This window comes from Lutjanus erythropterus, chromosome 2, assembly GCF_056507025.1.
Source record: "Lutjanus erythropterus isolate fLutEry1 chromosome 2, fLutEry1.hap2, whole genome shotgun sequence".
NCBI classification, from domain to species: Eukaryota; Metazoa; Chordata; class Actinopteri; order Lutjaniformes; family Lutjanidae; genus Lutjanus; species Lutjanus erythropterus.
This window is the reverse complement of record NC_139318.1, coordinates 16,314,305-16,331,967: the sequence shown is the minus strand read 5'-3', so window position 1 is coordinate 16,331,967 and position 17,663 is coordinate 16,314,305. Positions and strand designations below refer to the sequence as shown.

Below are 17,663 nucleotides of genomic sequence, written 5' to 3'. Positions count from 1 at the left end.
AACCTAATAAACAAAAAGCCTCCTCCACTAGCTTAATTTAGCTGTCAATAAAATATTCAGGAGTAAAAATACTTTTGGTCACGCATACATTAAGGACTGTAGTTACAGAAATATATTTTTAACTGCACCTCATGTCCTATTCAGCACCACTGAATAGGACATGAGTTAGCATGTCGTTAGCATTGGGTAAACTTAAAAATTCACAACCTTAATATTATATACAACAACAACTGCATCACTAGCTCTGTCTGCTGAGCGAGTTTGTCGGCTGGAAAAACATTTGTTGCCAAGATTAGCCTGTGCACTTGCAAAGAGGATCACAGAGTATGATGTGAGGTGATTCTATTTGACTGACTGACCTGAATTTTGCTCCTGATGAACACATCTTGTGCCATGGGAAAAATAACTCTCCTCCTCACACAAGCTGATTCCAGTTCCATTAGTCACATTACGGCACTTTTCTCTGCAGTCCGCGGTGGTAATGGTGGTGGAAGGGTATGAGCTGCCCTTTTGCTACACGTGTTGTAAAATACTTCTGTGGCTCAAGAGGTTGCAAAAGTCAATAAAATGAAAATTTTACATGTACTGGAGGAGCTCTGATGGATGGGATTCCATGGGAGTGTAATGCTTCTGTGAATTAATGTAAAAATCAATACGTTTAAAATAGGTTGTCCTCTTTGTGACCACTGGTGAAATCTAGTACAGACCTGCTAAATGTTTCTGGTTTTTCCAGATGATCTTGCCACTGAGTTTTTTTTTTTTACCCCTGCGTAATATGGCCCAGTTTCCAAAAAGCATCTCAGGATTATAACTATATATGTTCAGCTAATGTTTCCACTGGCATGCTTCCATTGCAAGATGAGTGTTGTGCATGCTGAGATATTTTGGAAAGCAGGTCTGGGTCAAGTGCCAGTGGTTCATTCGACAGAATTAATACCAGCATTTGGTTACACTCAGAGCCAGTAGTATTGCGGCTGATGAGAATCTTAAAGGGTAATTTTGGTATTTTTCAATCTGGATCCTATTACTCCATGTTCTTGTGTCTAAGTGACTAATTGAGGACAGCAAAGTTTGAAATGGGTCCAGTATTGACGGAGAGTGCTGCAGCCAGCAGAGGCTTGAAAAGGTGGTCTTGAGTACAGTCCATGTGTACCTGGGTACGGTTCACATCAGGTGTGAAAACTATCCAAATCTGACCAAGGAAGTGGACTGATATTGGGATCTTGCTATTGGCAGGCTTTCCATACTCAGGTATGGGACAAAGCAATCAAAACTAATGTGAAACCCCACTAAGATATGTTTTGTTTAACCAGAAACAGCTGTTTTATTGCTGCCACCAAACTAACCAGACTCTCTTCACAAAACACCACAGAAACAAAATTTTAAAAAAACATCTTGGCTCATCTTTCCACTGTTTCGACAAAGTAAAACCATTGGTCAACCCTTTATTCATGGTGTTAAATGTGAAAATATCGGAAGAGGAACAAGAGGGAGGTCGGATATCAGAGGGGCAGAGAGGAGAAACAGCATGTACCATGAGAACATTTTTACATCTGCCTCGATGATTAAATGATTTATTTCAACCAGTCCAGACTTGCTGATTGCTACAGGAGTGGAAAGATGAGCCAGGATGTTTTGGGGGAGTTTTATTTTGTTTTTGTCAAGTTTGAATGAAGATAATGCTGCAATTTTAAAATTAAATTTTTGCGAGGGGATTTAGTTAGTTTTGCAAGAGCAATAAAACAGTTGTTTCTGGTTAAACAAAGCATACCTTAATCTTTAAAAAACAAGGGTCTATCTCTGTAGCAATCTGTCCATAATGTTGTCGGACACTTGCCCATATGGATTATAGTGTATCTTAGTTTCTGTCACCTGCAGCCCTCCCACTCAATACTGGACCAGTTTCAAAAACTGTTGTCCCTATCAGTCATTTAAGCTGGATATACACTGTGATTTTGGGCTTGGCACAGAAGATGATCAACATGAAAGGAAGGTGGCGACATCTTTGGTTGTGGCTCCAAAGCTGTGGTCCTATGTCACACTATGAGAGCGATTCAAAGATGGCCGTTGTCCCGCATCCAAAGCTGACCTGGGACCATTTCTAACTGTCAGAATTTTAGGATAACCATCTCATAATGTGACTGCTGCTATGACCTACATCTACTAACCAACCAATGGGAATGCAGCTTGTAATGAAGTTTATGTATATGTATACAAAAAAATACTTGACATTACATCAAGCTGTCTTTTACAAAAATGGCATCACAGTTGTCCACTTTTCATTCACCTCAACCATTTCTACATTCTCTTCCTCCTCCACTTCTTTGGATTTTTTTCTCAATACAAATAAATACCACTGTTGCAAGGGCTCTATTTTTGCTTAACCTCATTGTTACTACGATAGTGACACAGATGGATGACATGTTTTTTTGCATACCAACTTGCGTCCTAGCCTAAAGTTCAGTAGGTTTGAACATCATACAGTCTACATACATCAAACTTGATGTTGTACCCAAGATTATTAGATTCTTGTCACACAGTGTGGCTGAAATAAACTTTGAAGGCTGCTGAAATCTCAGAGTCTGTAGGATGGAAAAAATGGGTCCAGGTTGAGAAATCCCAGTTACCCTTTGACATCTGGAACTGCTCCCTTTGAGATACTTGATTTCATATATAGCACACTTAAGAATCTGTAAATATATGTATGAACAGAGAGCAGAAAGAAACCCAAACACCTCTACAGTGAAATGGGACGGAGACAGAATGAAAGTGATTGGAACGTCAAAGAAAAAAAGGGCCTTGAGCTGCAGAATGTAAAATAGAGCAAGTTTTGACAATAGTAGAGAGGAGGAATATTATGAAGGCAGCCTTCCTTGCTTCCCTGGGAGAGTTTCATGGAGTGCTTTCTCACTGTGATAATGAAATGACCTGGCCTGCACCGCTCCACTCTCTCTCTCTCGCAAAAACACATCTGCTAGACGAGGGCGAAAATGAGAAAATCCTACCTCCTCTCCCGAGTTTCGTAAAGCATACTTTCAATATTCTTTTTCACAGACAATGATGGGAGTGTGAGTGACTGTGCGAGCTGTGTGTGCATGCATTAGTTTGTGTGTGTGTGTGTGGGTTTGGATGCTGGCACTGTCTTGCGCCAGCTTGAGCAACTTGTAATAAACTGTATTTGAAGCACATTTGACATAACAAGGTACTATACAGAAATTCACTGGATAGAAATCCCATAGAGTTGTCATCGTAACAGTGTTTTTCTAACTTCATTTCTGTGGTTTGCACGCAGTGAAATCAATACAGTAAACAGCAAAACTCAGATCAAGGACTTCAATTTTGTCCCATTTCAAGGTAGAATCCAATATAGCAGCAAACTATAGTCCCACACTGTTTTCAGCTAATCTTGTGGGCCTCGCTAGACACTCAGGCCGTACTAGACTGATTCAGAAGAATGACTCACCAGTTTGGTACAGCACAGACTGCATGCAGACCATGTATTCCCTCAGCTTCTAGTTAGCAGGGAATCTATGGCAGCACTGAGGCAGAGCGCTGTCATTGAGTTACATAATCAACAGAGGAGTGTAGCAAGACTCTGTGTGTGTGTGTGTGTGTGTGTGTGTGGGTGTGTGGGTGTGCCCGTGCATTTGTGTAGCTGCAGTTCTTTTTGAGCTGTCGATCATGTGGTACACCAAGGCCACTCTAACACAAGGCTGCTGAGGTGGACTTTCAGCAACAATGGAGTTTAGCCTGTGCGTGTGTGAGTGTTGGTGTGTGGGTGTGTGTGTGTGTGTGTGCACTCCCTTGTGTTTTTAAAGGCGTATGCATGGATAAGTAGGCGGCCGCGTTTACAGTACAAGGCTGTGGGAGAAAAAGCACGCTACATGCGAGGTATTAGGTGTGCATGCTGAGAGATGAGCCAATTTACAGCACATGTTGACTCACAAGGACGCATTTACATATCTATATAGTGCGTATGTGTGTGTGCTTATTTGTATCCTGTTGTATGCTTGGATGCATAGGCCTATTTGTGATTCTGCCCGTTTGTGTATGAGCCAAGCTTGTGTGTATAAGCGTGCATGTCTAGTCATGTAAGCCTTACCCACTTGTGCCTGTTTGTGTGTGTGCACATATGTTCATATATGTATGTGTGTCTGCATCTCAGAGCCTTTTTGTGCAAATGTAGATGGTGTTTTTTCCTTGTACTGGCATTAAGCTAAAGAGAGCTTGTTGTATTGTCTGTGCTCTGTGCTGCTTCTGCTGCTCAATGATGCCATCTGGCTTTGGCTAACACCACCGCAGACATCCGAGGGGAGCTATCCGTGCTAGTCAGCGTCTGGTTTTAACAACTGTTTTGGGATCAGTTGTCCAGTGGGCTGGTGCTAACTCACCCCTATTATGAGCAGGATGATAAAGCTGACCTTGAAGCCGTTTATGGGCCCGGGATAATGGAAACCACTGATAGAGAGCCCATGAAACTCCACTCAGCTCTCAGTGACAAACGAAAATAATGGTTTAACCACTTAACATTATTTTTTTGAACTGGATCTAAAAATTTATGAGGACATTCTGCGTGTTGATGCTCAACTAGGGATGACAAAGTAAGAGAGTCAGTGATTAATCTGTGTTAGCAGAGTTAAGAATGAATATTAAAACAAAATCAAGAATTACAGTTGCAATTTTACCTCATAACTAGAATAAATGATACAATAAGGGACAGTGTGGAAATTATAAGTTAAGGAGGGACTGGAAAACGGGGAACTGCAGTGAAACTTTTTCTGGGGGGGGGGGGGGGGGGGGGCTTCCTTTTATGTTTCTCTTATACAATATTTCTATCTTATTTTAGCCTCTTGTCAAAGGTTACAATAAAAAGATGACTGTGGCATCCACTATGGATTATAGAGGTTTTGTTTTGTCAGACGACGTCAATACTGTTCTATTATTCTGACATTTTAGGGGAGGTGTTTTGAAGTTTTTTTTTTGTTTGTTTGTTTTTTTATATAAAGCCAGTCTACAGAAAATATAAATAACTAAGACTGAGATCCCTCAACAAGGCTAATTTAACCTAAAATGAAAATCCAGGTTTAATTGAGTAAATCCAAGTTTATTGATGCAAACCACAATTAAATCCATTTTAATCATTATGAAAATGCTTGCATACAAAAATTAAAACAAATAAATCAAATAATAAATAAATAAAAGAAAAGTATAAAAGAAGGTGGAAAACTGGCTGCTCTGTATTCATTAACAAAATGTTACACTGTTTGCTAGCTAGCTTAAAAGTTAACAGAAAGTTACATAGTTTGATAGCTGGCTAAACGGTCTTCTTTAAAATGTTATATTTTTTGCTCGGGAACTAAAACGTTAACAAAATGTTGTTTGCTCGCCAGCTACTCATGATGGCTTGGCAGAGCAGCTTTAATTTCTCATTGTTGTTGGTCAATTTAATGGAGCAATTTAAATAACAGAAGATTTAAAAAAGGACACCAGAACAGTAAGGAAGAAAAGAGACTGCCTGGCATTAACGTTCAGACTGTTTTAATGGATCAACTGGTGTGAAAGCAAGAACAGACGTCATAAAACTCAGTTGGGTTGAGACTGTCTTAACTTTCTTTGTGGAATTTGATTATTTAGTTCTATTCATTTCAAAAAGGAAAAGTAAACCAAACAAGTTCAGCCCCCTCAAGTGCACACTTTAAATTGGAATTAAGGTTTGGTGCAAAAGAATTTAATTTAATCTAACTTTAATTGCCAGTAAAAAAAAAATGTGGTGGGTGGGTGAGGGGTTAAGAAGAGGTTTAAATTTAACCTTTCTTAATTTAAAACTAGTTTTCAAGTTTGATGCAACATACTTTATAGTTAAGACGTGATTTAATCAGGTTCAAAAAATTTATCCTTGTTGGTGTAACCTTCAAGTCTTACTTTTTTTAAAAAAGTAAAACATAAAGTAAACCCAATTAATGGTGTGCTCCTAAAATCTTAGTGCAGAAAATTAAGCCTAACCTCAGCGGGTCAGTGCCATCATATAGCGTGCAGGTTAAGACTAGTACTTGCATATAAAACCAGTGGAGGTGGAACACAATTAGGTCAGATTGAGGCCAGACCATTTGTATGGGTCACGGTAAAATGCTCATATGTATGCAGGCTTATAGGCCCCTTGGGAGCACTGGGCTGACCTTGTCCCACACTCTGATCTATCTCCTCATCTCCCCCTCAGTCCTCTTTTCCTCATTCCTCCCCCCTGTCTCTCCTATTTCCTCCTCCCACTTCCTTTTTCATCACCACATTTCTCTTTTCACACCTTTTTTTTTTTTTACTGTTTTCAATTATTTTTTTCCTCATCATTTAGTTACACCACTCTTATAATTGCTCTCTTTTCTATTCAGCTCTTTTTTAAAATTCACGTCCTTCTTTCAACTCTTTCATTTTTTTTTACTCATTTTTAACTCCCTTTTTTCCATTCCCCAATTCCTTTATCCCCTCTCGTCCTTTTTTCCATATCAACAGCCAGTCTGATAAATAATGCATCACAGCACATTAAAAACATTAGTAGGGTTCTCTTGGCTGTCAAAGAGAGGGAGGAGACGAGGGAGAGTAAGGAATGGGTATAACTCCATTTTAAATAAGTGTTATGGAGAATGATGTGATTTAATATTAGCAGCAGAAAAGCACCAGAAAGGGGCTGAAGGTCCGAGTGTTAATTGTGTTTCCGTCATGACATTGTGTCCTTGTGCTCAGAGGTTTTGCCTTTGGTGCATCATCTTAGAGCCCCAAGATTCATTAAGATGATGACTGTATCAGCAAACTCAAAAGAAAAGATTTAATGACATTTAGCAAAACACTGATGCTGCACAGAACCTTGACCTTTCCCTCCTCCCCTCTTTCATCCTCAGCTTTCTCCTCTCCTCTCCTCTCCTCTCCTCTCCTCTCCTCTCCTCTCCTCTCCTCTCCTCTCCTCTCCTTCCATTCCTCCTGGCAGCGTGGCGATTGGCATTATTAAAAATTGATTGGCGGCGAGCGTTTAGCAGGGTGGCGAGGCGGAGAGGGAAGGTTTGACAGGCAGGAGTGAAATGAAAGGAGGGCCTCGGCGGACACACTGTGGAAAGGTCTCACTGGGGGACAGATTGTGTGTGTGTGTGTGTGTGTGTGTGTAAGTGTGTGTGTGTGTGTCTGTGCGTGTATATACTTGTATGTACAAGTTTGTGTGTGAGGCTGAGAGAAGATGTGCAAGAATGTTCTGTAGTGAGAGTTGGGAGTTTGAAAAATCATTCTATTGCTGCATTCATGTGGAATCGGAATAACAAAAGAGATTTCCTGACTGGGAAAATTCACATGAACTCACCCTCAAGTTGGAACAACAGCTTGAAAAGTTGATGAAACTTTAGGTATATGACTTGCCAAGTTGTTATATACTGACATCATATATGCAGAAACATTTCAGACAAAAATATTAATAACTTTTTAATAATTAATGTATTATATATGAAGGTTTGTTCACATGTAATTTGTACTGAGCTATTAGGTCATAACTAGAGATGCAAAGACTAATAGATTATTTCATTATGAATTGATTATTTAATTAATCAGCAACTATTTTGACAATTGATAAATCAGCTTAAGTAATTCTTTTTTAAATACCCTGATTTTAGTTTAGTTATGAATATTTTTTTTGGTTCTTTAGCCCTTTATAACAGCAAAATGAATATATTTGTGTTGTGGGCAAAACAAGACATTTGAAGACGTCATATTTATAGATATTTTTCACATTTTTAGACCAAACAACTAGTTGATTAATTGAGAAAATGATGCATCCACAGAATGTACAGTACTGACAAGAGCGTGGAGCTGATGGGTGGTACATAGTTTTAGCTTGGCCGTTCAGGAAATAATGGCAGTGTGCCACAAAGTTTTTCATATTACAGCTGAACATTACACATAATCATGTTCATGAAAACACTTTACTTTCGAGCTGAGTTTCAGGAGCCTCCTTTGGAAACCAAAAACACAATGGCGGCTGCTTAGTCACACTTTTTCTTGTATTACTGCCAAACATTACACAAATTTCATATTTGATCAGCACAATTTAACAGTTTGTTGCACTTGGGTGGACTCACTGAGTCCTGTCTGTGTCAATCACATAAAGCTTCGCCCTAAAGAATACCTGCTTCGTTGTCTGTTTTTTTTTTTTTTTTTTTATTTACTATCATCACTGCATCACTACTATCATTTTACAACATCATGCTGTTTTGGAGATGACTTGATAGTCGTAACTGAGACCAAAAACCCGTTAGGGAACTGTTTACTGAGGTAATAAATCAAGTGAGAAGTAGATTCATTTTTCCATAAGATTACATACAATTGGACCTCTTTTTGCAACCAGTGAAGTTATCCCCTGAAGGTCAGTAGCAAGAAGGCAGGTTTAAGGCACTACCACATCACTTCACTTCAGACATGGACGCTCTATCCACTGTTTAATATACGCTCTATGAGAGTGACCTATATTAGAAAAGCAGTATTTCAGTAGTTTTAGTTTTAATTTATTGCAAGTAACAGTACATTTGCCACTAGCCTCTAGTTGTTATAACTTCCAGGAAAACAAGGGATTCATCAAATACATCAGAGAGTGACAAAAGAAATCAGCAAAAGTGACGACACATAACATGAATAAAACTTGATTACATACATGAACATGATTTTTGACTGAGTCATGATAGACAGATTTTCATCAGAAACAGTGGTTGTTTGACAGTGAAAAAAACATCTCCCATGATCCTTCTTCAGAGGTCATCAAACTATGTGTTTTGTTATTGTTTTTATGTGAGAGAGACTCATAGCAGCAGAACTTACATATTGTGCATTTAAGAGCTCATGAACACACCAAAATCAGAAGAACGAATTCCCAGCTCAGGAAATGGGACAAACTGAGGAGCACATGAATACAGCATGTGTTTATACTGTGTGTATGGGTAGATTTTAACTGTATATACACGTGTGTGTCTGTGTATACATCCACCATGATATGTCTGAATCCACACATGCAGCACCCAAAGAGAGGATACACAGTCACAGTAGCTATGCTGACCCAGAGTTACCTCTCCACCATCCTCCCTCCATCCCCTCTTTCTATCGCTCCCTTCATCCCTCTGCTTATCCCCCTTTCCAACCCTTCTCTCTCCTTTCATCTCAGATCAAATAATATTTCCAACCCATATTCCCAACCAGCTATTCCCCCAATGGCTATAAGTGCTACAGCTTTGGAGATTTTCAATACACTTTACCCGCAATTTGGCTGAGTGATTCTAAAAAAGTTTTTTTTTTTTTTTTTTGCCGATGAGAGAGGGGGTAGAAGCATGTGCTATTACACGAGTACATGATGCTTACCGGCTTCTTTGTCTCTTTTTTCCTCTTTTTCTTTCCTCTTTTTCTATTATCTGTCCTCTTTCTGTCTCTGTCACAGATGAACAGACCGATCCAGGTGAAGCCAGCAGACAGTGAGAGTCGAGGAGGTACTGTATGCCCCTTCCTTCCTTCTTTCCCTCCCACTTCCTCCCTTGCTACCTTCCTTCTTTTGTTCCAGCCCTACAAACATGCTGCCTGCACATATCAGCCTCACCATTATCTGTCCCATTAGACGATGCCCTGTACCCCGACGCGGGCTGACAGCGTGGCCTGGCCGGACCCTCCAGTATTCAGAACACATTATGTAAACAGCGCTCTTCCTAGCCGCCGCGTCCTCCAGCTCCTTTCTTGGAGTTTCGTCATATGCGCTGATGCATGCACATGCACATCCATACACAGAAAACATGCGTGTCTTGTCATGCTCAAGGGGAAAACAGGTCACTCCTTTTTGTCTGACACCTTCAAAAACGCCATTACTGACAAAGCAAATCCTATTTGACTCATGTCACAAGTTCGTGACGGCCAAATGATGTGTAGATTCAAACAACAGATATGCGTGAATGAAAGTGCATGTCTAGTCTGGGAACCTGATTTGTCATTATTTAAGTACCTGCAAATTATATTTACTGAAATAAACCATAAAATGTCCATGATATGTCAACAGAGATCAAGGAAATACGTTAAGTTGAAATACTCGCTTCTCTAACATCAGTGCCTTTGAAATTTCTATTCTGGGATGTGTGCACGTTTCACATTAATTAGAGTTCAAATTACTGCCAAATCTTCACCAAATGAGTAAGTGTCCCTTTATGAGACATAAGAAATCATTTATAATCTTGTAAAATGTATATATGACTTAATTTTAAATTGGTAGACAATTTGGCAGCTCATCCTGCGTACCTGCAGAGCTCCTGCAGAGCTCATTTGGAGAGATTTCAACCTATTTAATATGACCTGACTTAGGTTTCTGCATGATGATGTTGCTTCACATAAACAGCCTAGCTTTGAGCGAAGATGGCATCAGCACTGTGACCTGCTTTATCAGTTTTTGCTAACAACTGAGTGGGAGTTTACATTTGAAAACCAGTAAAAGAATGCAGATTGAGTCACCCTCCAAGGAAAAGTACCATAATAGTACTGTGAAAATATGCCATTACAAGTTTAAGTCTTGCATTTAAAAACAGTAAAGTGTACTTGAAGTAACAAAAGTAAAAGTATTCTTGCAGAAAAATATCCTCTATGTGTCATGAGTTGGAATCAGCCCAATGAAGAGCAGATTCAAACAATCTGTGTGAATGAATGTGGATGTCCAGTCTGGTATTTTGTGCGTGTCGTGCCATATTGACAGCTACGACAGCTTAAAGCGCATTTTCTATGTCTAGACATGTAGTGACCCGCTCCTGACATCAATCAATGGACTGTACAAGAGAAGATTGATGCAGTTTGACCGTTTTTGGCTGGAGTCTTTCAAACTTTGCAGTTGTTAATATAATTGGCACCAGAGTGATTCTTCAGCCACAAGAAAGAGAGAAGGGGAAAAAAGAGGAAATAGAGCATGCAAAGAGTTGAAGGTTGATAAGCAGAGAGAAGCATACAGGCTGAGAGAGAGGTGTTAGCCTGTAAAAAAGGGGAAAAAAACCTTTAAGGAAAGGAAGAGAGATTGCACGACATCCTCTTCTATTTAGTTTGGTGGTGCTGTGAGTATGATTGATGTAGTGGGAGGGAACAGAGTGCCCAGTGTGAGGAAGCAAAGTAAGGGCGATGCGGGATATCCATACATACCTCTGTTTGTTATTTGGGTCTGTCTTCCTCTGGATGCATGCACATCCTCTGCCCACTTCTATTCTCCTCACACTTACTTTTTCAAGATTATTTGTCTATTTCTTTCTTCTTTTCCATCCCTTGGATGGAGGCAGGAATGCAAAGCTACACTGTGCTGTCAGGGTGTTACATTTTCAGTTGCAGCAGTGGAAGAAGTACTCAGATCATTTACTTAATGGTCAAATCTGGTATTTTTTAGGTTTTTATATTATTCTGTAGCTGCCCAGTAGTGTTTCTTATGTATTCAAATGTGAACAATCAAATTTTGGTTGAGGTATGTATGTTTCTGAGTGGAGTCACAAAATAAATCTGGGGGTTGTGAGGTTAAAAAACAAAGTTCAGACATACAGATTCTGATTCAGATTATATTTATATTTTTTCCAATCTTTTTGAAATAACGGACTATTTCGCCTCTTCAGGCTCAAACAGTTTTTTAAATGTATAATAGGCAATATTTTTGCATTAAAATGTCTAAAGACCTATGTCATATGTTATATTGCAGAGAATGCATAATTGTATGCAATTCTAATTCAAGATAACAGTGCATTTCATGAAAGTGCAGGTTACGTCACAGTGTAAAGAAGGAAGTTGGCAAGTTCAAACTTAATAGTATGTTACTTATACATTACTAATATATTACTTTGTCCATGAACATGATTTCTGCCTGAGTCATGTCAGATAGCTTTTTATTTGCAGTAGTGGTTGTTTAATAATAATAACTCCCATTACTCCATGCTGCCCCTAATGACAGACATACTACATACATACATACTGTGCATTTAAATATAACCATATGAGAGTTTCTGACAGAAAATCACTCTTTAATGGAACTCCTAACAACTGAAAGATATCTGAAGTGTAATTTGGAGCTACAAACCAAAAACAGCCTTTAGCAATGCATTGTCTTTCAGAAGCTAATCATATGTTCAATAATATCTGAAAAGTGACGAGTAAATATATCTATCTAATATATTTTATATATTTATTTAAATAAAACTATATTTCTCTCTTAAATGTGGTAGAGTAGAAGTGTAAAGCTGCATTAAATGTAATTACTCAAGAAAAGTACAAGTGCCCCAAAATCATACTTAAGTACAATACTTGAGTAAATGTATGCAGTTACTTTCTGCCACTGTTTATCAATCCATCATCTATTTGACAATGATAGGAAGGTAAAAATACTGCTGTAAAAAGGGCAACTGATAATGCAGTAAAGGTAAGAAATACCACTGTTGTACAACAAAAATGAATACAATTACATACTAATACTTTTTATTATGTAATGCTCCTGCCTAAATATTACAGTAGAGTAAAATCAGGGAGTCATTGTCATACACTGCGTGTGTGTGTGTGTGTGTGTGTGTGTGTGTGTGTGTGTGTGTGTGTGTGTGTGTGTGTGTGTGTGTGTGTTTGTGTGACAGACAGAGAGAGAGCTTTACATCGTTGTTGACACTCTGGTGTATATTGATTTGCTCTCTAGCTGAATATGAGTGTGTGTGCATGCGTGTGAGTGTGTGTTAACAGTCGTTTCCCAGAGAAAGATGTAATATTTATTGGTCCCTTCCCAGGGGAACTGTAGGCTTTGTCCACTAGTGAGGTGTGTGTTTGTGAATGTGTGTGTGTGTGTGAGAGAGAGAGAGAGAGAGAGAGAGAGAGACAGACAGAGAGAGAGACAGAGAGAGAGACAGATAGATAGAGAAGGTGGGGGGGCAAAGATTTCAAGATTTGTGTGTGCGTGTGTGTGCATATGTGTGTGTCCTCCATCCCTGATGTGCACTCCACTCTTGTAAACACCCCCCACCCCCCACCCCAGTGCAAGGCCAGAGCGCAGATTAGTCTTGTTGACTCGGCAAGGACACCCTGTCAGGCACAGGCAGTGGGGAACGGACCCTAAGCACGCATGCACGCACATACACAAACACACGCACACGCACGCAAATAACCACACCTACACACGTTAATTTGCAAAGTGCATTCAGAGGCAATTGCACTGAGGCTCATTAATTTCCCAACATATACATCCATTTCCACAAAGCTCCGATTCTGTGCAACGTAAAAGCAGACGGCTTTGCACACCGACACATCTGCTACTGTTGTGCACTAACACACTTTCACCGTCTGCCCCACAATTTCCCTCAAACCCTCATTCAGCGACTCAATCACACTGTCACGGTGAATAATGAACTGATGCTGGACCTCAGTCTGGCTATATTTTATTAAAACCCATATATGTAGAATTTATTATCTGATTATATCATTCTACACGTTTTCATGATGGCAGGAAAGTTTGTTTGAAGACAACTTTGAAAAAGACTAATTTGGTTTAGGGCATGTGTTGCTTTTGGTCCACAGAGACTTTTCACCAAATGTTCAAAAATGCCAGTTTTCTAAAGTTTAACATAGAGGACAACAGTTGCTATGTGCAAAAGATTGGTTGCTATGTGTTTGTTAATGAGATATAAACAGATACATGTATTAAATTGGTGCTGTGGGACTTGACAATATGAACAAGTCACTTTCCTAATCTTGCATCTGAGGTATCCTTGTCCAGAAGGTGGGCATTTTATTTTGAAAGTACTTTCCAGTGTTTTGGAAAAAATGTGTGCACAGTTTCCAGTGTAATAACTGGTCACCCTCCCATCCGACCCCACATTCATGTAGCTGTCTGCTGGACTCAACATAACCTTTGACTTATGCATATTACTTGTTACTTCTGTTGTATTATGTTTATTTTTATCTAATTTATTGGTTTCACAATTAATTCTTGCTGCCTCATTATTGTGCAACAGGCAGCAGCATCCTGTCTGTGTGTGATGCATATTTAATAATATTAACAAATGTGCTGTTACATGTAAACAGAGGCCCCCTGGTCAGACTTGCTGTGGAACTTAAATTTGACTTTTAATCATGCCACCTCTAATACCTGTGTAGATGTTGTCTTTGTTCACATAATGTTATTCGCAACTATGTAAACATAAAACGTGATTGGAGAAGAATAGAGGACCATTTCAACCATATTTGTTTGTCTCACTTATGAGTCTGTAAGGGATTCATTTAGCATATACAGTCTCTAAAGTTAAGCAGAGAGAGGGTTTTATTTTTCTCTAGTGTTCAGGTATATCAGAATATATATGTGTAGGTTGTTAATTTTAAAAAAGGGGAAAAGCTTCTCATGTATCAAGAAGTTTTTTTCTTTTGCCATCGTATTGAAAGATGTATCAAGTATCTTTTTTTAATGCTGGTATTGCATCAGTTTAAAATTCTGGTATTGTGACATAACACAACATTAATGCTATAATATGTAAAATTTCCATGGTAAAATGTATAAAAATATTAGACGTTATGATATATTATTTTGAGTTGTGTACTTACATTATTCCAGTTGTTTCCAGTATAATCAAATGCAGAGAAATATGTAATTTATTCAAGGTAACAGTGCATTTCCTGCTGGCAATTTCTCGCTGCACAGGAAACATGGGGTTTATCAGAGAGTGAGGAAGGAAGTCAGTGAACATGACCAAACGTAACGTGAATAAAACTTAAATGTTTCCTCAGTTGTGAACAAGATTTCTGCCTGTTTCATGTCAGATAGATTTTCATCAGCTCCCATAATCCCACGCCACTTCACAACATCACCAATGTACATGTTTTATGATTTTACCAGGAGAGAGACCCCTAGCTGCAGAACTCACATATTGTATGTTTAAAGGACAGTAGTGAGAACTGAACTCAAATATAAATTGGCAGAAAAGAGAAAAAATCAGAACTTAATATTGTGCACTAAGATTGGTGTAGTGGTAAAATTACCAGTGTGAGTGGATTTCATAAATAAATGAGCAGAAACATTAGCTTCTCTTCATTTACTGGTTCCTGTGTACAGTTTGGCACAAAAAACAATCCTACTTACAATAATAAAGATGTGCCTGAAACAGAGAGAGGGTTGCTTTACATTTTTGGCATGACATTACTACAGGCAAACAGTTCAGATGGTATGGAGAAAGATGCTACAGATGGAATAATTGGATAACCACAACATTGAATCACAGCACTCTCATGAGGAGTGGAGTATCATATTAGCCTCTTATCTAAAATTTTGAGTCACTCTACAACTGTAAGCCAAACAGGTTGGAAGCCGAGTCTGATTGTAGGAGAAACATTATCCAGTAACAGTATTTTTGTCATAAGGGGATGAGGCACATGGTTACAAATACATCTTTCCTGCAGACACAGTTCAAGCAAGCAGTTCTAAATAAGATGTGAGCGAGCATTGTGTTGTTAGCGTCAGACAAACTTTGAGATGCTGTACCATGAGCATCTGTGAGCAGAGTTCATGCTGAGGGCGCAGTGCCGACCGTGTTCTCAAAGGAGCGAGACTGCACAGAAGAAGGTTTTCCTGCCTTGATCATGTGTTCATCTTCCACTACAAATTTGTAATGGAAACACAGGTGGAAAAATATCATCAATAGATGGAGAAACAAATATTCAAAAACGTATCTGTAACTCATTGTAATTAAATATATGGAGGGACAAACACACTAGACCAGGAAAACATTTTGCTATGCAGCAGCTTCTTAAAATACACATTCCACTGCACTTTGTTCAGTGAGCACCATTGAGCATAGCATGGGCAAAGACTGCCACAGTAATATTACCGTATCAAAGTCATTTTTATCATTACCCAACACAGGGTTGCACAACAGAATGAAAAGTTATAGTCCCTTCATGCTACACACACATATATATTGTATACAGATCAGAATAAAATAGGACATAATATCGTAAATTATGAAATAAAATCAGCCAGGTTGAATGTAAACAGCAGCAATAAGACGATGATAGTAATATGGTCGACATTGTTACATTAAAAGTTTGACATCTGGGAAACAACTTTGACCGCGTTTGTGCAAGATGCATCATCAATGTAACGAGTCTATTTAGTCAAATTCTACATGTTGTGGCTTTATGTAATAAAATTGGTGATGTTTTCCAAACAAGGCTGAGCACATAGATCTAAAGATGTGTTTGTAATGGGTGGGTAACACATACAATCTTGGATAACATATACAATCTGTGGTTGCATGCCAAACAGATGAGCAAAAATGCTACTCTTTCAGTAAACAACATAGCGTGTCTCTATGTAGATTATCAAAAGGCAGATCTGGTCCTCTGATCGTGACCTGTTCCTTTTCCTTTTAGAAGACAGAAAGCTCTTTGTCGGCATGCTCAACAAGCAACAGTCAGAAGATGATGTGCGGCGCCTTTTCGAGTCCTTCGGCAGCATCGAGGAATGCACCATCCTCAGAGGTCCTGACGGAAACAGCAAAGGTGAGTTTATAGCTGTTTATGACTTTGAGCCAGCAGACTTTTTCACAGGCTACTGCACAGAAATGATTTGGCCTTTCAAAGTTGGTGACTTTGCAAAGTTCTCCTTAAACACTCTCATTTTGAGTGATGTCAAAGCAAGCCGTTTCACAATCATCAGAGGAGCAGTTACATAAGAATACTGTAGATTCTGTAAATTTCAACAGTAAATGCCATTTCGAAGCTTTGCCCACAGGGATGAGAGATATAAACCAGCAACTCTTTACAGACGAACCCCATTAACCTCATGAGTCAACCTACATGACTCCGATGAAGAAAAAAAACAAGTCAGCCTCCTTATTAACCACCAGGCTTCATGTCATGCCAGAAAAATGTCCTTTCGAAATGTTGTCAGAGCGCTACACAAGTTCACTGCATGAAGTTCATCAGCGGGCTTAGCAGCCAATCAATGAGGCCCGATGATAACTAAGCCTGATGATTACAGCGGGCTTGATCATTCTGATTCCTCCATGAAGCTCCATTAACAAGGCCTCATCAGCCAGCTTACTCGGCTAAGTGGGCTTTAGTTCAATAATTACTGGGAACTTGATCATTCAAATTCATCAGCGCAGCTTGTCAATAGTAAGCGACACCAGAACACTGTGGCATTTTAAGCCCCATCAGAGGATCCCAAAGTTGTTAATGGTGTCAGAGTGGCATGTTTAGCCCGCTTATTGAGCGTCGATCAACACTGGAGCAAGCCTCCTCAGCAGAGAGGGCTTTGCGTACTAAATGTTTGTTGCTGTGATGCTGTAGGAGACATATCCCAGGGTGAAAAAACAAGAAACTTTCTGCTTTTTGTCTTGTTACTGGCAATGTTTTGCTGTGATACTGTATGATATACTCCTCAGCAAACTTTTCTCTTTTGTTCTCACTGTCTCTTTTTCTCCTTACTCATTCTCCCCCCACCTCTCTTTCTCTTTAGGCTGTGCATTTGTAAAATACTCCTCTCATGCTGAAGCTCAGGCAGCCATCAGTGCACTACACGGCAGCCAGACAATGCCTGTGAGTACACCATAACTGTGTATGAGCATGTAGATTTATGTGAGAGAGGTGAGTCACGTAGCGAGATGAGTCACACA

General features: G+C 39.3%; 1 protein-coding gene across 4 annotated transcripts in view; it reads left to right on the top strand.

Annotated features, from left to right (window-relative positions):
• Positions 1 to 17,663, top strand: part of celf4 (CUGBP, Elav-like family member 4) — a 122,894-nt gene that overhangs the window by 86,185 nt on the left and 19,046 nt on the right. For 3 of the 4 annotated variants that reach the window (XM_084729863.1, XM_084729845.1, XM_084729837.1), the window contains exons 3-5: positions 9,458 to 9,506; positions 16,417 to 16,545; positions 17,507 to 17,586. In XM_084729863.1, coding sequence (XP_084585989.1) covers positions 9,458 to 9,506; positions 16,417 to 16,545; positions 17,507 to 17,586 — 258 coding nt within the window. The remainder of the gene's footprint in view (positions 1 to 9,457; positions 9,507 to 16,416; positions 16,546 to 17,506; positions 17,587 to 17,663) is intronic. The other variant, XM_084729854.1, reaches the window with a different exon arrangement.